The following is a 23,115-nucleotide window of genomic DNA, read 5'->3' on the forward strand; positions in this document are numbered from 1 at the left end:
GGTTTCGCTTAAAAAAAAAAAACCCAAGATTCCACAGGGTGATGGAGTTTTTTTTAAAAAAATACTTATAAAGTTCAAGAATGTTTTTAGTGACTAAAGGTCTGTTTGGAAATTCTGCATGTTGTTTTGTTTAAAATCCAACAGGGATCAGAGCAAACAGGCCAAACATGTTAGGAAGAAAACAAAGTGCTTGTCCTCGTCTGAACAAATCATAATGGAATGCTGCTTTTCAGCTGCACAGATATGAAAGTGTTCCAACAGTGCATCCCGACAGAAATGTAAATGCCTAATTTTTAACACAATGGGCCAGATTATGCTTACACTTACATTGGCGTTTGTTAAGAACCACTCTCCAGTGGAGATTCTCTCGATTCATAAATGCTGACTTCCCCTCTAGCCAGGATGTGCGGGGCATCCCTCCCCAACTCTGTCCCTTCCCGCATCCCCACCCCTCCTCTTGCTGCTTCTGTTCCATTCCTTCCCACCGCCCCATCTCTTCCTGCCTCTGCTATGCCCCTGCCCCAGCCCATTATACCACTTTCTCCAAGCTCTGCCCCGCCCCGCTCCCTGATGCCCCCATTCCACCCATGCTCCAAACTCCTGCCCTCCTTTCCTAAGCCCACTCCTCACTGCTCCCCCCTCCCAGAGCATCCTGAATGCCATAAATCAGCTGTTCAAGGGGCTTTGGAAGCCCTGGGAGGGCCAGAGAGGACTTGGTAAGCAGGGCCACGAGTGGGCGAGAGGCATGGTGGGAATGGAGATAGAAGGAGAAAATTTGACTTCCGGCAAGTACTCAGAACTCACTAATTTTTCCCCATGGGTGCTCCTGATTTGCCTATGTCTATGTCCCGAATTACCATGATATAACAAATGAAAATTAGGCCCAGATGCTTTGTATGTTGTTTTTTGTTCTTTCACTTCTTATACTTGGAAACTAAGGATTTGATCCAGGCTTCTTCAGCCAGTAACAAACTTCCCATTAACTTCCACAGGGTAAGACTGGATCTGCTATGCATCTCTAAAACAACCCGCTAATTTTCTGGTCTGATCCAACTGAAAGCCAAAAACTCCAGAGTCCAGAATGAAAAGACATTCTTCATGTGAAACCCACTGAGCTAACATAGTGCAGTTTATATGGTCATTTCTTTAGCAAGGCCTTCACAACAGATCAAATTCTGCTCCCATTTGTGTGCATGGGGCTGCCATTTATTTGACACACTTTCAGCATTTGCTCTTGGCAGAAATGCTTCAGTTATTAGTCCATAGGGTATAAATTGCAAGTGTGGGTGCCAAGGAGGGATATAAAATCCCAGTTAATTGAATAAATGTATTGTTTAACTGGTTAATCTATTAAAGGGGGAGCAGGCAGGGGGCCTGCTTCAGCCTAGCTGGAGCAGCCCCTACCTGTGGCGCCTCTGGCTGCGTGGTGCCCCTGTTCATGGCAGGCCCCACGGAGCTGGAGCAGGGTGATGCTTACTGGCTGAACTTTTACGTCTCTAGTGCTAAGGTATTCTCTAGGGTTTTTTAATTGTTTTCCACCAGAAAATAATCAAGAGCTGAGTTAAATTTCTCTTACAGTGTGATGCAAGGTGAGCTCCCCTAGCAATAGATATTGGAATTCTTCACCAGATAGTTCTATGACTGGAAATCCCTTTGTTCTGGCTTTCCAGATAAATTGGTTTGGGTGCTGTAGATTCACTCAGGATATACGCTCTCCTGTTTAGAGGCTGTTATTTCTTGATTTATTGTAAAAGGCATGAGGGTACAATGGGTACTCTTATAAATGTGTATAATCATTATAATGGTTTGTGTTTCAACTTTAATTTTGAATTTTCTGGTTTTAATAGATTCTGGGCCTGGTTAGCTGGTATGTGGTGGCTTTTTTGCATCATTTAGTAATACAAAGTAGCCATAAATCCAATTTAAGCAGCCAGTTAGGTTTCCATCCTCTTTGCATCAACAGAACAATGCACAGTAGCCAGGCTATACTGGTGAATCAAACCTTTTATATTTAGTTATTTTAAACACAGCTATATGAACCGGACATATACTTTCATGTGTAAATAATTAAGCACAGTTTGTAAAGTGTGGTTTGATTCTGTGCACATGCTTGTTACAGAATACTAATTATATTGTGTTCTATTTCAGGTAGTAATGGTAGGCCCAATCTTACAACAAAAACAAATATAAATGGGAAAATACTACCTGGTAATAATGGAAAACCAAATGGACAGAGAATAATCAATGGTCCTCGAGGAACAAAGTGGGTAGGGTGACCTTCTTTGCAAGTTCAACATGCTTTGACTTCTTAAAATAAAAAGGGGGAGGGGGAAAGGAAAGGTGCTTTTTACCAAAAACAATATAAAAAGAGACCAGACTAACTCTCTCTTCTGGCCTTAAAATCTATTACTCTATGAAAAAATATATTTATTATTGTGTAATTGATCTAAATTGCTGATTTAGGGTTGAAGGATTGGATTTTCAAAAGTACCTGAGTAATTTAGCAGCATAAACCCCACTGACTTCAATTAAGTGCTTTTCAGTTATGTCTGTGGCAGATCCTAAGTCACTTAGCTCTTCTTTACGTGGGGAAATTGACTGGCACAGCTATTCTGAAATAACCATTTCATAATAGCTACTCCTTTATAGATGCTTGTATGGACATACTTATTCCAGGTTAAGAGTGTTCACACAGGCAGTTATGCCACAATAACTGCTGTAGTATTTTAAGCTCAGACCCTACCTTATTGTGGAATAGCTTCCCTATGCGGACAAGCCCTTAGGATCAGATTTTTACAGGTGTTTAGGCACATAAAGATAAAGAGAGACATCTTGTAAGTTTTCCAGAAGCACTTCGATATCTAATTTTCATTGATTTCAATGGGAATTAAGTGCCTCGGCACTCTTGAAAATTCCACTTGGCATCTATTTCAATGTAAGAACATAAGAGCTGCCATACTGAGTCAAGCCATTGGTTGTATTCTGTCTCTGAGAGGGGCATGAGCTAGTGCTTCAGGGGGACTGTACAGAACAGAGAAATTATGGTGTGAGCCACCCCTCTCTTCCATCCCCATCTTTTGATAATTGGAGCTTTAGGATCACCCCAAGCATGGAGTTGCATCCTTAACCATCCTGGCTAACAGCCGTTGATGGACCTGTGCTCCATGAACTTGTCCAGTTCTTTTTGGAACTGTGTTATAGTTTTGCTCTTCACACCCTCCCATGAAAATAAGTTCCATAAGTTAGTTGTGCATTGTGTGGAAAAAAAAACTTGTTCATATTAAATCTGCTGATTATTAATTTCATCTTGTAACCCCTGGTTTTTGTACTGTGTGAAAGGGTAAATACCATTTCTTTTGCCACTTTTTCCATGCCATTCATGAGTTTATAGACCTCTGTTACATTCACCTTCTCTCCCCAACCCCGAGTCATCTCTTTTCTATCTGAACAGCCCTAAATTTTTTAGTCTCTCCTTTTATGAAAGCCAGTCCATTGCTATCAATTAGGCATTGAAACACTAAGCACAGCAATGCCTAAAGACGTTTAAAAATTTGGCACTTAATTTTTACTCACCCGAATTTTACTTGCTTCCAAAAATTATTTCATTTGTTTAGAAAAGGAAACCGAAAGGTCCAGATGCAACTAGCCAGACATTACAGAAGACGGGTACTAAGTATCAGATCAAAATGATCGTCTTTGTTGCACTAAACTGTTTTCAATTCCACTATATCCTTTTCGAGATGGAGGCAACTGGAACTGAACACAGTATTGAAGGGGTAGTCACACCAGGGATGTATATAGTGGCATTATGATATTTGTCAGTCTTGCTTTCTATCCCTTTCCTAATAGTTCCCAACCTAAAGTTACCCGTCTTTAGGAGCCTAAATGCCTTCTAAAATCTGCCATTCAGGACTTTTAAAAATCCCACCTACTATGTTGGTAACCTGCCTATATATGGGAGGACCCTAGAGGTGTTTAAGTCTTGGCTTGACAAAGCCCTGGCCGGGTTGATTTAGTTGGGATTGGTCCTACCTAGAGCAGGGGGCTGGACTTGATGACCTTCTGAGGTCTCTTACAGCTCTATGGTTCTATGATTCAATGACTTTTTTTATTTCTGCCCCACACTGATTTGTGCCTCACTCCTCAAATAGACCCACTGAAATCAGTGGGATATTTCCAGAGTAAAGTATCTCGTAACCTAAATAAATGTCATTTGGCATTTTAGCTTTCTTAGTCTTAGATAACCATATTAAAATGCCTGTTGTGGAAGACATTTTCAAGGAAGCGTGGAGAACATGCACATGGGCATTTATAAAATGTAAACTATTTTGATCTGACACTTAGTACCTGCCTTCCATAATGTCTGGCTAGTTGAATCCTAACACTTGTTTTCAAAAGGGCTTTAGGCACTTAAGAGCCTAAATCCCATTGTCAATGGGGCTTTGGCTTCAAAGGGCATAAAGTCCCTTTTGAAATGAGATTTAGTCTCCTAAATTATTTAGGCATACAAATAATTACCAAATACCTTTATTAAAAAAAAACCCCACACCGGGCCTAAATCACTTAGAAGCTAAAATACCTTTTTCAAAAGTGCTTAAGTAATTTCAGTGACCTATGGACTTCAGCTCCTAATGAGGTGATTTTCAAAGGCACAGTTAGAAGTTAGGGATTTAACTGCCATTTGTTCCCTTGACAATTTATCCCTAAGTCATTCAGGCACTTCTGAAAACTTAACTCCAAACTTCTCTTCCTCTGGTATCACTAATATTGCACAAATAATTTCATATTATTTCATGTTAGAAATACTGGAACTTGCCTATCTCTGCTTTTTAGATCATAGATCTTGACCGAGGGCTGGTGTTAAATACTGAAGGAAGATACCTCCAAGATTCCCAAGGAAACCCCCTCCGGGTGAAATTAGGAGGAGATGGCCGCACTATTGTTGGTAAGGACAGATTTTTTTTCTTTATCTCTGGTGCCAAATTCTGGCATACGTAGCAGAAGGGGCACATTTTATTTTTATTAAGGGCTAGATTGTGGCCCAACTTAATATGGTGGCACAAGGGAATAAGGGGAATATCCTCTTTGCTGCACTGATGAGAAGGGGAACACACCCTGTATGGTCTGGTATTGGTCCTTGCATTGCAGCTAGAGCACAGGGGAAGCTGCACACCTACTAGTGTTTTTCTTACTAAGTTATTTCCTATACTGAGCAAGCAAAACAATAATAAATCCTATTCCAAGCTCTTCCAGGGGTAGCTCAGCTACACACCACCTCTCTCTTATACAGGGCATTGAACCAAGGTTCCATGGGGCCCTTAATATTTATATTATAATCATTCACACAGACTTAGACCAGGATTTTGGGCCCTATTTTACCAGGCACTGTACAAACACAGAAGTCTTTGCCTCAAAGAGCTTATGATTTTATCCTCTTCAATGTATAAAGAGATGGGTATGAAATATGTTGTACAATCCGTTTCAGCTGGAGAATAGCCTCTTACATAGCTGTTTCTGCTGGGAACCGGTATAATTTTCAGGAGTGGTTTTATATAGGAACAGTTGTTTGCTGGGGGCTGCCATTCACAACTATACTGCAGACTTAGGCTGTTTCTCTGTGATCACATCCCTTTTTATCTCTTTGTAATTGCACCTGTAAATGTGTATCAGAGTGGTGTTCTATGCCATCCTGAGGAGGCAGAATTGGATACAAAATGAGTGGAAGCTGCATCTTTACGCCTGGGCCTGAGGTAGCAAATCAGAGAGCCATGACTTGCTGCTTGACAACATATCTCTCTCTACTGACTGGTTGTCATCCATATGAGCAGAGGAGTTAGTTCGCCCTCCTTCATGTTGCCAAACAAAATTTGGCTCATGCTATGCACCAGTTTATGGTTTAGCCACAAAACTAGGTGGAAATTCGAAATGACCGTTGGCTTTTCCCCTAAAGTGGGTATTTTAAAGTCACAGTTTGCCATGTCTGTTAAATGTTAGATCTTCTTTATGGTAAGTCATTTACTAGAGGGACACATAGTCTTTCCTTTGCTGAGATTTACTGAAGGAAGAAACACCGCAGCTTTCCTCCAATAATATGTGGATTCTTAAAAAATACATTGATCAAGACAGCATCCCCTTTGAACAGAATGGGGAATAAAACAAAGGAATGTAGATGTTTGCAATATTGGATCAGACCCAAGGTCCATCAAGTCCTGTCTTTGACATCAGGCAACACAGAGGCAGATGTGAGATAGCTGGAATGTTGAAGATACAAGTTAGCAGGGTTTGCCTATTTTAAGCCAAGATTTACTGTACCTCTCTTCACTCTTTCTGACACACTCTTGGAATTCTAGCTCTTCAGAGCCTGGATTGGAGTTGCTCAACTTCAAAAGAAATACTAATTGAATAGCTGCTAAAAATGGATGACACTGTGGTTTATATGAGGTCCTCCTGAATAATATCTCTGTTTCCCCTAGGTGTGAGACTTCTGGGTTTGTAACCAGAAATCTGCTGATGCTAAACACCATGATTTAAAAGCACAGAGAATCTGCAATTAGGTATTTTCATTTTGTTCTTTTCTCATAGATGCTGAGGGTGCTCCAGTAGTGAGTCCTGATGGATTACCCTTGTTTGGACATGGGCGATTTAGTAAACCTCTATTAAGTGCACAAGATAAACCAATAGTAAGCCTTGGAGGGAAACCACTGATTGGTCTTGAAATGATTAAAAAGACAACTACTCCTTCAACAACTACGACTACAGTTCCCACAACTACAACTACGCCCACAACTACCACCACTCCTGACCCAACGACTACTGAGCCTCCAACTAAGAAACCACTACCTGTGTGTCCCCCAGGCACAGATGCTCAGTATGATGAGGAGGGCAAGCTGGCACTGGGACCTGATGGTCTGCCCAAATGCAATGCAGAAGGTAACAGTAATATGAATACAAATAGTAGGTATGATGTTTCCTGAGTAACCATGGTTGTGAAGTATCGAGCTACCATTTGCCCGTAGTGTGACACAGTCTTGTGTGTACCTGCCATGGGTCTGTTCCCCAACTCCTCTGGCCATGGGCAACACAATTCCCTATAGGCCCCTCAGGTCTCCCCACTCGTTCTCTATGCCAGCTCTTGAACCAGCCAGGTGTGTTCCTGGAGTGTCCAGCTCTTGGTCCATTGGACACTCATAGCGTGTGCAGATTTGCTGCTTCCAGAGAAATACCAGCCCTAGCCTACGAGTCGCACCCCTGATTATCAGTCAGCTTAACACATAGCACTGAGGTATTTTTATAGTGAAATCAAAGATATATATGTGACATAGCACAGACTTAAATTGTTGCAAGTAGAATTACTGAAAACAAATGTTTGCGTGTTATGCTATTATTTTATATGTATTTTACAGCCTACCCTTAATAAGATACTCTCCAGCCTAGTAGAGTATTGCTCACCCAAAATTCTTACAGAGTTTTAGAGCCAGGCTTTGGCCCTCCTTTCCTGTGAGCACATCCTATTAACTTGCCTCCTATGCAAACGGGTGCAAGAAAACACAGAATTCAAGACATGCCAAAACAATTATTTATTTTTTTGTTTATAAGCATAACACCCCCTTCTCCTGTCATTTTTCATTTTGGAGACTTCTTTTTGGTAGATTTTTGCCATCTTTTATTTAGCCCTGGCTAAGTAGGCAAATAGGCCTATGTTGAGAGGCATACAATACACAGTATGCATATAACCAGATGGGGAAATAGGTGTCTGCTACCTCCTGCTTGAAAAAAATATTTCCAAATTAGGTCACCACCTGGTGACCTGCCTTAACACCAAGACCTTAATAACATACTTTTGGTATAGGTACATTACTCCTTAAATATTGTCCTTACACCAATATTGCAATGATTGTGATGACCAGTGGCTTTTGGTAGACATATCCCACACCATCTTTCAGGGAACTATGATGGATAGATCTGATCTAGGTGATCCCTGTAAAATCCAACGTAATCCTTGTACCCTCTGCCAGTTGGCATCCCGGTAACCTCATATCCCTGAGTCATGGTATGTGTGGCTGTACAGCACAGTTACAAACATGTAAAATGAAAACTTGTTTTTTTAAAAGAGCTCTTCTGCCAGCGACAGTTGATCATGGAAGAGAGAACTCAAGATGTTTCCTCTTGCCTTTGTCAGGTGGCCATGTTTCAGTTTTTCACGGGGGTCTGGAACAATACATGCTTTTAAAAGGATCTCCAAGACTTTGTCACGTCACAAACCATTCCTGAGACTAATAAGAGCAAATATTTATGATCAGGTAGCTACTAGGGCCTGAGCCCATTGACTTATTGGGCTTTGGATCACCGCCTTGATTTAGTTCTATGTAGCTGCCCCCTTTTCAAGATGGCCATGTGGCATGGTAACTAAATAGTCACTCTGCTGGCCATCATCTTAGGATGCTGGCTTCTGAACAAACAACTGCATCATTCAAGAGCACCTTCACCCAAACTCCCTTCTTCCCCTTACCCTCCAAAACTGCACCCTAATCACTTACCCCAAGCTCCCTTCTGCACCCAACCTCCATCCCACACCACCTCCATTAATATCATGGAAGAATGCAGCCCTTTACTATTTTACAGATTTTTAGAATGCCCCCCTCCCCATCAAAAACTATTGCTCACCCCTCTTCTAGACCATAAAATCAGTGGGTCAGATTCACAGCTGGTGTAAATCAGTGTAACTCCATTGACTTCAGTTTCTGTCAGATTGCTTTAATGATTTCAGGCTGATGGGGTCCATCTGTAAATAACAGACATGGATCTTAGCTGCAAAGTGCAAATCTTGACCCAAATTTTACCCTTATCTGAGGGGAGCTTGACTGATTGACTCATTTCTGATATATCAAGCTCTTATATAGAACTTTGCAGCCAGGGATTTCAAAGTGATTTACAAAAGAGATCAGTATCCATATCACCATTTAACAGGTGGGGAGATTGAGGCACAGAAAGCTGACCTGATTTGCTAAGGTTACCTCACATGTCAGTGTCAGAAGTAGAAATAGAACACAAATCTTCTGGATCCCAATCTAAAGCTCTATCCACTAGGCAACACTCGCATAGCTGTTAATTCTTGCATGCTATCTTTTGTCATTTTTTGAATATGTATGGGTTGTAAACAGAGATAGAAACAGTCTCACTCACTATAGCTGTGTCACCTCTGCTTTGTTCTAACCATAGTAAAAACTTGTTTTTATCAGTAAAGTAGGAAGATTTAACTGGAAGATACACAAGGAGCAGATAGAGATTGTCACGCAAGAAAAATATGTCACTTCTAGGAGTTGGGGAAGCCGAGTCTGGCTCTATGTGAATAAGGTAGAGGGCCAAACAGAACTTCCTTTCCTACACTGAATATAAAGCAGTGACCTTGCATGTCATTCTATTTCTGTTTTAGCCATACAAGCTTATGACACTGCCACATTTAGATCCGAAGTAAGCAAGAACAAATTCACCAAAGTCAGTTTTGTTGAACTTGCATATGCCAGGTCTAAATTCAACCCACTCATCATTTGAAAACAGCATCCCCAAACAGCTCCTTATATTGAAAAACTGGGCCAGGCAGTGCCTTTTGAATTGCCCTATAGCTCATCATTTATAGATGTCTCAATCTAGATTTAGAACCAGACAATGTAAATGGTATCTGGGGAGCCACACTATCAATTTAGAAAGCACAGACAGGACTGAAAGAAGAGGTATGGAGAGCTGACAATGACTTTGAGAAATGGACGCATACATCTTCTCCAAAACTGCTCTGGGCAGAAGACTGGTGATTCCTCAGTCAGCTGTTCTGGGTGAGTAATATGTCTGAGAGACTTTGTTACCTTATATAGTCAGAATTGCTACTATTTATATTGGTATTATGTTCTTTTTGACTATGTATGTACCTGTTTATGTGTATGTGTTGAGTAGAGAGACACAACGAGACAAAGGGCTATTAAATATAATGTCTGTTAGGCAATCACATAGGTAAGATTTTTCTGTGTGTGCTCTTAATCTTACCACTGACTGCATTTATTGGGATTTGCAGCACCTATGTGACTTGCTGTGCTCCCTGTATTTAGAATGAGGATCTAGCGATAACTGCTGTGCCGTCTTGAGCACAGTTTTGAATTTCAATTGTACTTAGGTACCTAACTTCCTTGAACTGCTTTGAAAATCCCAGCCTAAACTATTAAATGTGTCTTTAAGAATATCACTTGGGTGTGATGTGGCTACCCATGTGAAAAAAATGCAAAGACATACCTCTTTGACTGCCTCACTTGCTCTCTGCCAATCAGTCCATCTCCCTGCCTCCCATTCTAATATCACTAACTGAGCAGCTTCTAAAAACAACTGTCAATTTGTTTGAAATCAAGACTGAACAAAAAGGAAGTCTCCTTCTATCTCCTGGTTACTGGCCTGAGACCCAAGATGCACAGCATTCAGTCTTGGACCAGTGACAGATCTGAGGCTTGATATCTCACAATCCATAAAGGTGGGAAACAGGATGTGAGATGTGCAGCTTTCCAGTAGAGAGACTTAGGCTATATCTCCACTGCATTGTTAATCCAGGCTTTGACCTGGGTTTTAGCCTTAACCCTTCTACTATCCATGCAAAAAAGCCTCTGACCTGGGCTTGCAAGTGATTGAAGCCCATGCTGGCTGGCTATAGGTAAGAGCCAGGGATTTGCTTCAACTCAGGCTGGAAAACACCCACTCTGCCAGGAGGATGCAGGCAAAATCACTCAAGTGCTGATGGTTCCTCAATGTCCTTTCCACATTTCCCTCTTCTTCCCAATGCGTTTCAGTTCTTCACAGTTGATTGGGAAGGAATCCAGGGTTCAGTAACACGGGTAATGCTTTGATGAGCAGGTTAGGCTATCCATGTACCAATCAATTAGATGAATTGTGCCGTGTAGAAATAGCCTAAGAGACACTACCACGGTCACACGCACTCTGTGGCATAGCAGAGAAGTGAACATGTATTTCCCAAGTAACAAGGCTAGCACCTTGCTCACTGGGCATCCTTCTTCTCTCTCATAGGACAAAACCTTTTAAACTCATGACTTTATAATATATGGAAAAGCTATTTGGAATCAATTTTAGAGGGTTCTACACTTTTTCAAGTTAAGACTTTCTCTTCATAGAATCATAGAATAATAGGACTGGAAGGGACCTCAAGAGGTCATCGAGTCCAGCCCCCCGCCCTCAAGGCAGGACCAAGCTCCGTCTACACCATCCCTGACAGATGTCTATCCAACCTGTTCTTAAATATCTCCAGAGAGGGAGATTCCACCACCTCCCTTGGCAATTTATTCCAATATTTGACCACCCTGACAGTTAGGAATCTTTTCCTAATGTCCAATCTAAACCTCCCCTGCTGCACTTTAAGCCCATTACTCCTTGTCCTGTCCTCAGAAACCAAGAGGAACAAATTTTCTCCTTCCTCCTTGTGACACCCTTTTAGATATTTGAAAACTGCTATCATGTCCCCCCTTAATCTTCTTTTTTCCAAACTAAACAAGCCCAGTTCATGAAGCCTGGCTTCATAGGTCATGTTCTCTAAACCTTTAATCATTCTTGTCGCTCTTCTCTGTACCATTTCCAATTTCTCCACATCTTTCTTGAAATGTGGCGCCCAGAACTGGACACAGTACTCCAGCTGAGGCCTAACTAGTGCAGAGTAGAGCGGCAGAATGACTTCACGAGTTTTGCTTACAACACACCTGTTGATACAACCTAGAATCATATTTGCTTTTTTTTGCAACAGCATCACACTGTTGACTCATATTCAACTTGTGGTCCACTATGACCCCTAGATCTCTTTCCGCCATGCTCCTTCCTAGACAGTCGCTTCCCATCTTGTATGTATGGAACTGATTGTTCCTTCCTAAGTGGAGCACTTTGCATTTCTCTTTATTAAACCTCATCCTGTTTACCTCTGACCATTTCTCTAACTTGCTAAGGTCATTTTGAATTATGTCTCTATCCTCCAAAGAAGTCGCAACCCCACCCAGTTTTGTCTGAGGTCTGTGTAGTTTGACTCTTGATAATGGAAACACAAGTAGATGTTTATGATATAATGTATAAAAATACAGGTTGAACCTCTCTAGTCTGACACCCTCAGAATCTGACTGGTGCCAAACCAGAGAATTTGACAATTCTGCCAAACCAGCAGCCTTATCAACAATTCCACTGCTTACTGTGTTCTTAGAAAACATTTAGGGGTAAATCAGAGCTAAATAACAGCACAGAACAATGAGTGCCTGGGTTGGTGGCTGTAAACAAATTTTATGGAACTGCAGTAAACTTGGGCACACCCTTGAAAAATGGTTCAGAGAGGTAGCCGTGTTAGTCTGTAACTGAAAAAACAGCGAATAGTCCTGCAGCACCTTAGAGACTAACAAAAATGTAGATGGTATCATGAGCTTTTGTGGGCACAGCCCACTTCTTCAGATGAAGTGGGTGGTGCCCATGAAAGGTCACGATACCATCTACGTTTTTTTGTTAGTCTCTAAGGTGCTATAGGCCTATTCACTGTTTTTTAAGTTTTTCCATGGGAAGTGGACATTCTGCTAACTAAAATCATGCCAGACCATGTTGCCAGACCAGAGAGTGCTGGACTAGAGAGGTTCAACCTGTAGCAGTAAAATACTCAAACTCTTTGAGGCCCCAAGCCTGCAAACATATGCATTAGTGCAGGCCCCTGTGCCTGTAAGGAGGTTTAAGACATATTTGCGACATCCCAAGCACATGAGACTCATGTGGCATTTGTTATTGTCATTCATAACTCTCTTGTGACTTTACCACTGGTGAGTGATGCAACCATACCAAATTCATGCTAAGAAAACCTCTAGACTTCACCTGTAGCCTCAAAATTTCCTCCATATCTTTCTTTTCTGTTAGCTATTTCTAGAAAAGAGCTCTTCAGTGGCTATTTGTTCCCTTTTCATTGCTCCTAGTGCGTCTTCATGCTGTCATCAAAATGCTTTGTTTTACAGTATTGGTAACTAGTTTTGACTATAATTATATTTTACAGCTGTTTTTTATAAGGGCCTGAGGCGAAGAGAGATATTATCTCTATTGTTTTAATATTATTACTGCTAACTCAGGCCAACTGCTTTTTTGGCACTTACAAGAAGGGAATAAAAAGATAATGAAGTAATCCAATGTACTTCAGGATTTTTCCTGGGCTTTTCTCACTTTTGTTATGGCAGCAGGTGGTTTTGGTAGAGATCCGGTTTAAGAAAAATTAACTGAGACCCTTTTCAAACTCTGGAAGATTGATCGTGGCAGCATCAATCTTCACAGAGTGAAGACAAGTCCTATGTGTATACTGTCCCCAGTACTAGAGACGTTGAGCACCATACAGTATTTTAATATACTTGTCCTCTTAATTCCTACCTCACATGGTTGTTATCCCTCTTTTACAGATGGGAAACGGGGGCAGAGAGAGGCTAAGTAACTTGCCTAAGGCACCAAGAGGGTCTGTGGCAGAAATAGTGACTTCAGATTTCCAAGTGCTAGGTTAGGACTCTAACAACTTGACCTTTCTTCTTCTTCTCATGTGAGTCAGAGGTATATGGACCTCTTTAAAAGCAACAGAACAGCTATTTTTGACAATACTGCTGATTGCATATTGAGGATACATAATAGTATCTTCATGAAAATAAATGAGGACCTAATTCCAATTCCCTTTATATTAGCCAGTAGCTTATTCTACAAGTCGACATGTTGACTTTGGTGGGACTGTTCATGGAGCAAAGCTGCCTTGAATCTCATCAAAGTTTTCAAAATCTGGGCCTAAAAATATTTCAAGTGTTATTTTTAATAAAGGCATTGGCTGATTTTTGTCATGTTTAAAGAACCTTTTACACACTAATATTTCTTTCTTTTCCAGTGTCCAGTTTGCCAGAAGTTCTGGCCCACGTTTCTTTCTTTGCAAAAGAGGCATTGTATCATCTATGGAGCAGCCCAGTTCTTTAGAGAGTCTTGCTGCATGTTGCAGAAAAACCAGCTGTCTCTTTTTAAACGTTCTGCATGTCAAGAACTTCTTTGCCAATTCATCAGACTGGAAGTGTGAAAGGACAGGACTCTTCCTGGATTCTGTAACAGACACATTGACTTAGTTTGAGAAATATCAATCCCCACTTCGGAGTTTTGAAGATTTCCATAGGGAATAAATGTTTGCTTCTCTCTCCATAACATTTCTATAACCTCAGCTTGGTTGCCTAGTCCAATATTTTACACATGCAATAAAACAGCCTGTCCTGTATCAGTGAACAACATCCTTGAGATGAAAGCTCTTCTATGGTGCCTATTTAACAACTGCTATGTTACAATTGAAGGATAACCAGTCTAAGGGCTACCAACATGCCCTAAACCTTTGCTGCTGCTAAGTCCTGCATGTTTCTGAATGGTGTTTTTGCAGTATCTATCTCCTCTGTCTGGGTCTTTAGTAAAACAGTTATTCTTCCAGAGCCTGATATTGTCTCCATCATTATTTGGCTTCCCAACACACTGGGACTTTAAGTGCCAAAAATGCCATCACATGTTATACTAATTCTTTGGCAAAGTCTGTTAAATTTTTGGCAGCATACTTGCTTGTCTCAGCATAATTTACTGTCATCATTACTCGATTCAGTAACATTTAACAGCCAGAGAAGTGTTTGGCGGCCCAAGCATGAGTTTGTTAGTGAAACTTCCCAGATGATTCAACCCTGGATGTGCCTGGACTCAGGGAAAAAAGGTAGTAGGTTGATTTTGTTTTGTTTTGTTTTTTAACATGTTGGCTGACATATGGTGAATGTAGAAAAATTTGTGAAGACAAAGAAGATTGTAATTCTTGCGTGTTAGCAGGCCGAAGTAAACATCGCCAGGAAGCCGAAGGAGCTATGGTCAACGTAAAAGGGTCTAACTGAGGAACTACTGTCAAAAGAAATATAAAACATCGAAAACAGATGGTTATGGAAGAATTTTTTTTCTTTCTTTTTTTTTTCTTTTGTAACAACTAGGCAATTTTCATGCCATAGCTGTTGCTGAGGGAAATACAACCCTGTACACTGGAGAACTTGATGAAACGCACAAGAAAATACAATATCTCTATATAATCGGGCTGTTGCCTTGACAAGATGTAGTTCAGCTGGGAACCCTTAAGGAGTGAAACCCATTAACACTTTCAAAGCTTCCTGTATATCTAATACTCAATAATTTATCTGGTGGTATTCGAACAAGAGTGTGTATGTTGAAACAAGTGATCCATACCAGCTACTTGCTAGCTTCATCAAAAGACACACTTGGTCTCATGCTTGCCTGGTAGTTGGCCAGTAGACATTCACTGCTTTGTATGATTGCCTGTCGGTCAGCTGCAGAAGTTTACCATGAGAAAATGTCAGAATTTTGCTTTGTTAACGTCTGACAAGAATTAGCCAATTTCCTGTATTTTCAAAATTTATTTTGGCAGAAAAATTAATGCTGTATTTTACAAGCTAGGTTTTTTCTTGTCTGACTGTAATAGGAAGAATCAGAGAATGAAAGTTTATATGTTTGTTGTTGATTCTCTAATAAAAATAAATGAAATGTGCTAATATGGTACAGATTTTTATTTTTAATTCTTTAACACTGCAAATTGATTTGTTTCAACACACATGTTAATACTGTAATATAATTCAATTTTCTTATCTTAAGTGCTACTGTGAGAAGGTTACTTTCTAAATAAAAGTACATAACAGCGTGAAAATATGAAATGTGTCAATTAGGTGGAAAGGTGAATATAATTTATATTGATGTATGCAATAATTTATACTGGATAGTGTGTTCATGCATATGTACAAGTATGTATGTGCCCCCACATGTGTTTTGTGTACATGCATGCGCGCACACGCGCACACACTCACTCACTCACTCTTTAATATAAAACCTATAGTATAACATATATAACCAGCCTTGCATAATGTTACTTGGAATGAGGCATTTTGGCATTGGATTTCTTTGGAAAGGCAAATAATGGTTTTCATTGTTCCCAAGCATAATGGTAAAGAACGTCATAGTGATTGTGGGCCTGAGCTGTTAAAATGTTATGGAAAATGTAGCTTAAATCAGTAGCCATTTATGGCAGTCATTGGGGCCATTATAATTGGTGACCTTGCCTATGAAAGCCCAGATAGTTTGGGATTGAGTCCTACACTCAGTAAAGCAGATGTGAGAAAAAGACTTCAAAAGGCAAGTCTCTCAAAATTCAGGTACATATCTGAACCTTCTGATGTCTTCCTCCTGCCCTTATTCATGTAGAGTATGTCTACACTGCAACACTATTTCGAAATAACTAGCGCTATTCTAAAATAACTTAGTCCATGTCTACACAGCAGGCAGTTATTTTGAAATAGTGTCAAAATACTGTCAAGCTGGAGGACTTCTTACTTGGACTCCTGTATCCCTCATTGTATGAGGAATAAGGGAAGTCAGAGGAAGAGTGCTCTATTTCGAAATAAGTGCTGTGTAGATGCTCCCTATTTTGAAATAAACTATTTTGAAATAAGATACGCAATTGACGTAGCTCACTTTGCATAGCTTATTTTGAGTTAAGCCCTGCAGTGTAGATGCACCTGTACCACATACATCCCATTTCCTTCATCCCAACCGCATTTTCCTCCTGAAGCTCAACTCCTCATTTTTTGTGGCTTTTAGCATAGCCCTAAATGTAATGGAATCCATTGGGATGCTCCTATTTTCTCAGTACTGTTCTGGATGGCCATGCCCTCTGATGGGGGAAAAGGGGCAAAATAGGCAGCTGCTTTGGGGCCCAGCAACTCAAAAGGGCCTAGGTCTCCCAGCCCCTACTTCTGCTACTGTGGGAGTGGCAGCAGCTGGAGCCTTGGGCCCTTTAAATTTCTACTGGAGTCCTGTGTGGTGCGCACCAGATAGCATTGAAGAGCTGGTGGGGCAAGGAGGTTAACCCCAGCTCCACTCCTTCCAGGAGTGGAGAGCTGTTTTAACCCCCCCCTCCCATTTCTCTCTGTCCGCACCTTGCCGATGGGCTCGGCAAGTTTGCCTGCTGCCACCCTGTGGATGGCTAGTCTAGGTCTTGTGTGCTCTGTGGTTTCCCTGAGCCACAGGCACTGCAAAATACATTTTCTGACTGCTAGACCCGGCCCTCCCCCCACTCACAAGATAGCAACTAATCCAGTAGAGAATGCATCATGTGCAGGGAACCTGAAGTGACTTATACAGGAGGTAGGGAGTCTGCTATGCACAGGGATAATCCCTCAAATTGTCTTGCACCTCAAACATTTTGAGTGGAAGTTCACTGTTGTTTTATCTGAGCTGCTTCACCCATCCTTGCACATAAATGTCATAGGTTCTTGCCATGAAACCACAAAAAGGGTCAAATCCTGATCTGACTGTCACTGGGATGCTAAGCAAGGCATCATTTGCTCCAAGAATCCCGTGAGCCAGGGCAGAATTCCTGGAGGATGAGTTACCTTGGTAGTTTGTACTGCAGTTCTGCAAGACGCAACATTGTGACTCCTGGCTAGCTTGTGCTTCTGTTCATCTACTCTAGATCACCATAGTGCACCCATTATCATGGGATCTAGAAGCATTGCTGCTATTGTCTCATTGGATTAAATGGCTTTCAACTTTCCTTTAAAAATTTGTTCAGAGGGTAATTGCGAGGGGCAAATATAATTTAATCATTGTGTTATCTTTTCTTTCTTCGTCAATAGATACATTCTCAGGGATGGATGTGGAAGTGACAGCAACTCCAGAGGCATATGTGATCTATGATGAAGGTACTGGTTGATTAGGAAGGTCCTTTGCAAATGGGTGCGTGTGTGTGTGTGCGTGCGCGTGCGCATTGTAAAGAATAATTCCTCATTATATTGGATGGGAATTTAAGCAGGCTATCACCAGCAGCTTAAGCTGGAGCCATTCCCCTGGGTTTCATAGTTGTCGTGTGGTGGTTGTGAAGAACAGAAGTAGTTGGCTTCTAAGCCTACCCCATTCATGTGGAGAATGTGGCCCAGAGAGAACTTAATTGCTGTTATTTTAGAAGTTGCCTGCTTATAACCAAAAAAATGCCCTTTTTTTGAAGTGACACGGCTTCAATCCTGCCCTTCTCTTTCCTGTTACAGAATCCAGCCATAACCAAACATCCGCAAAGTTACTGAATTATTTTCAAATAGGAAGTAGTAGTAGTAATGCTACAGATTTCCTGGCTCTCTGCAGCACTGCAAATATTTTCTGCATTCATCCTTTTTACACCTATTGTATATTTAGAATATAAATGTGCACACCGTGACCAAGATCAAATACACCCTGAAAGAGTAATCTGCAGAGCTCACAAGGTATTCCAACTAAGATGCATATAACAAGGAAAAAATAGGCAGAGAGATAGACACTTTATAGAGTTATCCCAGTGCATCATCCATGGCTCTAAGATATAATAAATCTACAACTTCTGCTGAAGAGGAAACCTCAATTGCCAATATTTAATTTATCAGTATTCTCATGGACCATCCTATTGCTAGAAATGCCAATAATTTTCTGTCTTAACTGACTTCTGCAGCTGTGCCTCTTACAATTCTCATATATTTGCTTACCCTCCCCATACATTAACTTGGACCAGGGGTGGGCAAAATTTTGAGTGGTCCCCGGTCAAAAATGATTGCTCACCCTGACCTAGACCTTAGTTAAACCCAAAGCTCTTAGCACTAACTTTTTGTGGCAGTATTTATGACTCTATTCTAATAAAATTCTGCAGCCCCTAAAGCCACTTTTTAAATCTGGCCCTAGGACTGGAGGGGTGCATCTTTCTTCATGCTCCCCCTCAGCAGTTCCATTGGCCCCAGCAACAGGGAGCTGCCACAGCTGGGGGAGAGGAGATTCTCCCTCCATTACTGCAGCTCTACGTGTGACAGCCCTGAACCTGCACAGGGCTTATTAGGCAGCTGCATGGCTACACAGCTTAGAGGGAACCTTACTGTCTCCTTCCCAGCAGTTGAGGAGCTGGCCTCAGTATCTTGCCATACAAATGTTAGTTTATCATGGTAAGTGTTACCTGATGAGTTTGCATGAGAGATAAGTCAGCAATAAATTCAGCTCATGACCATCTGCAGTTCCTTATTTCTTGCTCCTTACTCCTGAAAGGCGACATATAATCAATTCTCATGGCTGCTAATTGGAGGGAATGGAGAGAGTGATTAACGTATATGATTTATGATTTGGAGGCATTCTGATAACATGGTAAATATCATTATATAAGAACCACTTTGAGTAGATTAGACATTAGATTAAGCCTTTCTGAAATGGAAGCACAACTCTCCTGTGAATAAGACCCTTGGTGTCAAATAAGTACAGTGAGTCAGCCTTCTCTTTGAATTTCTGCCAATCTGGATTTCAAGTTAAAGCTTTTTTCTTTTCCTATTTACTTGATTATTTTCTAATATTTCCCTACTCCCTTCTTGCAAAAGTATTATGTTCCCCCATAAACTGGTTCATATGTTTATTATATCTGAAGCATATGCATATCTTATTCTGTTTAATATCATTAAGTTGTCCATTAAAATCAGTGGTAGTTCTGCAGTTAACTTGAAAGGGATTGAGTTCTGTGGATGACTTGTATTATTAACATACACATTTTTAAAAATTCATGTTGATTGCTTGAGAGAATGGACTCGCTTCTTCCCTTAGTTTTTTTAAAAAACTTAAATCCCTTCTTGTGCTATTACTTTTATAAAGTGAAGTGAAGAAAATGAAGGTTTTCCTGACCTTTATTTTGGTGCAAAGCCTGTCTTTGTTTTATTTAGTTTGCTGCAAGCCCTGGGAAGAAGAGCCAAAGCATGCTCTCCTCCGATTTAAAAATCGATAAGGACTGTGTGACCTCTGTGATGTGAAATCTCCTGGAGAATGTTGCGTTAGTTTTCTTGTTATAGTTAGCAATGTGGGAAGCTACAAATTCCCTGGCAAGTGTAAGCCAGTTGAACGTAGAGCAAGCTAATGTTGTCAACTCTTCTTTGTGTCTTCTAAAGACTACGAGTTTTTTGAAAGCACTTTGCCTCCAACTACCACTGTGGTCACCACTACTACTGCTGCTGCTACTTCTTCTACTATAGAAACAGTGCCTGACATGGACTATCCAGAGATCAGTGTTGCTGGCTCCGATCCTATGTCAGAATTTGACTTAGCCGGGAAGAAACGATTTATTGGTGAGCTCAGTTTATATTTTTGCTAAATAAGATGAATAGTCTAACTGCATCATAACATTGGGTGAGAAGACTGCACAAATCTGGCTAATAAGTCACAAATGTTCTTGTTACTGTACAGTTCTTTGAGAGAATATCACAAGTTACAGAAGGAGCAGCGCCTGAAGCTATGTCATTGGAAGCATTCTTCTGTTGACTTAGCTACTACCTCTTAGGGAGAAGGATTAACTTTCTTGATGGAAGAACCCCTTCTATCACTGCAGTGATTGTCTACACTAAAGTACTACAGCAGTACAACTGTGCTGCTGTAATAGTGTAACTGTGGACATATCCTGAGAGTGTCTATTCTGGGACTTTCTCCAGTTAAACTAAATTTGTTTAAATTCAGACATTTAGTAAAACACTTGCAACTCTCCTTGTTGACAAATCCCCAGATGGGACACCAGGACACAGTTCTTCTGTTATCCCAGAATAACTCCATTCATATCAGTGGCATTGTACACTGATAAATCTCAGAAGAGAATTTGTCTCGCTGGGATATTTCATTCAGAATGTATGAGAAAGCAGAGAAGACGTTGTTCCATTTATCTAAAATTGGAACCCTTTGGATAACTGAGTGCTGATATATTTTACATGTTCATAAATCTCATGCTTTATTAAGTAATTGTAGAAAGAAACAATAAGAGATGGAGCAAAGCCAAAAAGTTTGGATCTCCAGGCACAGGCCACATCCTCAGCTGGTGTAAATCAGCAGAGCTTCATTTACTTCACTGTAGCTACTATTATTTATACTTTCTGAGAATGTTGGCCTGAGACCTTGTCAAAGTCTTGGGGGGAGGGGGGGTGTCCGGGTATTTCAAGGGCCAGAGAGTAGTACATTCCAGCCATTCTCCTTAATATAGTGACCCCTGGGGAAATGTTAAAGATTGACATAAATTGCACTGAGGTTCAGCACAGCTACAGGACTGGGGGAGCAGGAAAGGTGGCTAAGAGTTACTCTTAATTCATGCCATCCCACCCACCCCCCAGCCTACTTATGAGCTGTGTCGAACTCTGGAGGAGCTGAAGACTGAACTCTAATTTACCATGATTTTGGGAGTAAAATACTTTTCACATAAACCAAAACTTTTCAAATGAGGCTTCAGCTCCTCCCTGTCAAAACCTGACAGGATGTTACCATCCTTTCAGTGATCATTCTATTTATATTAGAAAGGCTTATGATGGCTAAAATTAAGTAGATAACAAGCTCTGGGCAGACTCCCTGTGATATGTAAAACCTAATAAGATAAACTAAAAACATTTTTTTTATGAATACCGGTAATTCAGGGCACTAGGGGGGAAAGAAGAAAATATTATCCTCCCAGGGAATTGTATTGTTTTAACTGAATAAACATTTCCAAAGATGAGGATTAGAACTAACACTTTCTTTAAATGTTAAAGTGACTGTTGACATTCTGTTTCTGGCTGTATGCTCTCTAGGGGTCAGGTGTGACACCTCAGGTGAACTCTCCCTTAGTTTATCCCAGTCTGGATATAGATAAGTTGAGAACAGACCTTCTGTGTGTGAAAGAACACCTGCTTCGCAGGGCTTCCTTTATTAACAACAAGGATTAGTATAAACATAAGCAAAACATAAGTATCCCACAGGAAATCGTCAGTTTCAGGGTGAGTTCATCTGATTTCTTGCTTCTTTAGCCATGGGGCATTGTAGACCAGCCCATCCCTTGGAGCCAGGCCTTCTAAGTTGCTGCTGCTCTCTTCCCTTGAAGAGCAGTCTGCAATTCCTTCTTGCAGGATGGCTGTGTTCTCTTCACCTCAAGAATGGTCTGTGGTTCCTGCTCTCATCTGTCTCTGGTAACTTTCACCCAAGGAACTGTCTTTCTCCAGAGCACTCCAAGTTCCTTTTCTGGAGCTACACTTGGTCTTTCCCTGGGGAGGCTCTTTCTCCCCTCGGAGGCCTTTTCCCCTTGGGAGTACTCTCTCTAGCTCTCTGAAGCTTAGCTAACTTTGTGGTATGGTTTCAGATACTCTTCAATTGACAATTAAACAGCTTCCTGGGGCAACTGATTAGTCCCAGGTGGGTCTTCAGAGGGCTTTCATGGGCAGGCTGGACCCTGATTCCTGTTAACAGTCCAACTGCCCCATGACAGTGACCTTTAATGTAATAAAATTACCATTTAGACATTTATTGACCTATAAGTACAGTTCTTGTAGCTATAAAGCATACGTGTAAAAGTTGCTGGTTATTAAACCAATACCTGAACATTTCCATAGATAAAATAGGGAATTAGGGGTTTAGCAATTCTCAGTATTGAATACCATATTGAGGGAGAACCATGCTACATTGGTTTCAGTGCTAAATATCAGTAATTTATTTCCATGATCTTTAGCTCCTCTCCCTAGTAGAGCTCACTACCATATGGAGACAAATAATTGCTTTTGCTAGTACAGTGAAAGCTTTATCTGGCACTCATGGGCAATGGAAGTAGTCGGTTAATTGAATGTGCTGGTATTGTTCTGCCTCCACCATCTACTGGCAGATCTGGCTCCCAGCAGCTCAAGGCCAGCTGAGGGGGAAAGAGGTTCCTACTGATGACAGCCAGCATTGCTGACTCATGTCAGAAGCCCCATAATGGCCGGCTAGACTGGCAGGAGTCAGGTGCACATGCTGCAAGATGCTGTGGTATTGTGGATGGGAGTAATGCCAGTTAACAAAGTTTTCTGGTTAACAGAGTGCGGGATAACAGAGCTTTCACTGTACTAGGGTGTGCTGTTTCTGAAACAATGGCTCTGACATGAGCTAAAACCCGCAAAATTCTGTTACTAAAACTACATTCACTAGATACATTCACAGGGTGACCCCGTCTCCTGTTTTGGCTGGGACAGTCATCTTTTT

The 23,115-nt window shown here is 41.0% G+C and overlaps 1 protein-coding gene and 1 long non-coding RNA gene across 3 annotated transcripts in view; both read left to right on the forward strand.

Annotated features, from left to right (window-relative positions):
• FNDC1 (fibronectin type III domain containing 1) overlaps window positions 1–23,115 on the forward strand; it is a 129,275-nt gene that overhangs the window by 73,197 nt on the left and 32,963 nt on the right. For both annotated transcript variants that reach the window (XM_075924558.1, XM_075924559.1), the window contains exons 9-13: window positions 2,149–2,267; window positions 4,834–4,945; window positions 6,583–6,930; window positions 17,742–17,807; window positions 20,046–20,222. In XM_075924558.1, coding sequence (XP_075780673.1) covers window positions 2,149–2,267; window positions 4,834–4,945; window positions 6,583–6,930; window positions 17,742–17,807; window positions 20,046–20,222 — 822 coding nt within the window. The remainder of the gene's footprint in view (window positions 1–2,148; window positions 2,268–4,833; window positions 4,946–6,582; window positions 6,931–17,741; window positions 17,808–20,045; window positions 20,223–23,115) is intronic.
• On the forward strand, window positions 6,937–15,601 carry LOC142827934 (uncharacterized). Its single transcript, XR_012902740.1, has 2 exons — window positions 6,937–9,830; window positions 13,919–15,601. It is a non-coding gene; the product is annotated as an uncharacterized LOC142827934 (long non-coding RNA).

This window comes from Pelodiscus sinensis, chromosome 3 (genome assembly GCF_049634645.1).
Source record: "Pelodiscus sinensis isolate JC-2024 chromosome 3, ASM4963464v1, whole genome shotgun sequence".
Classification (NCBI taxonomy): Eukaryota; Metazoa; Chordata; order Testudines; family Trionychidae; genus Pelodiscus; species Pelodiscus sinensis.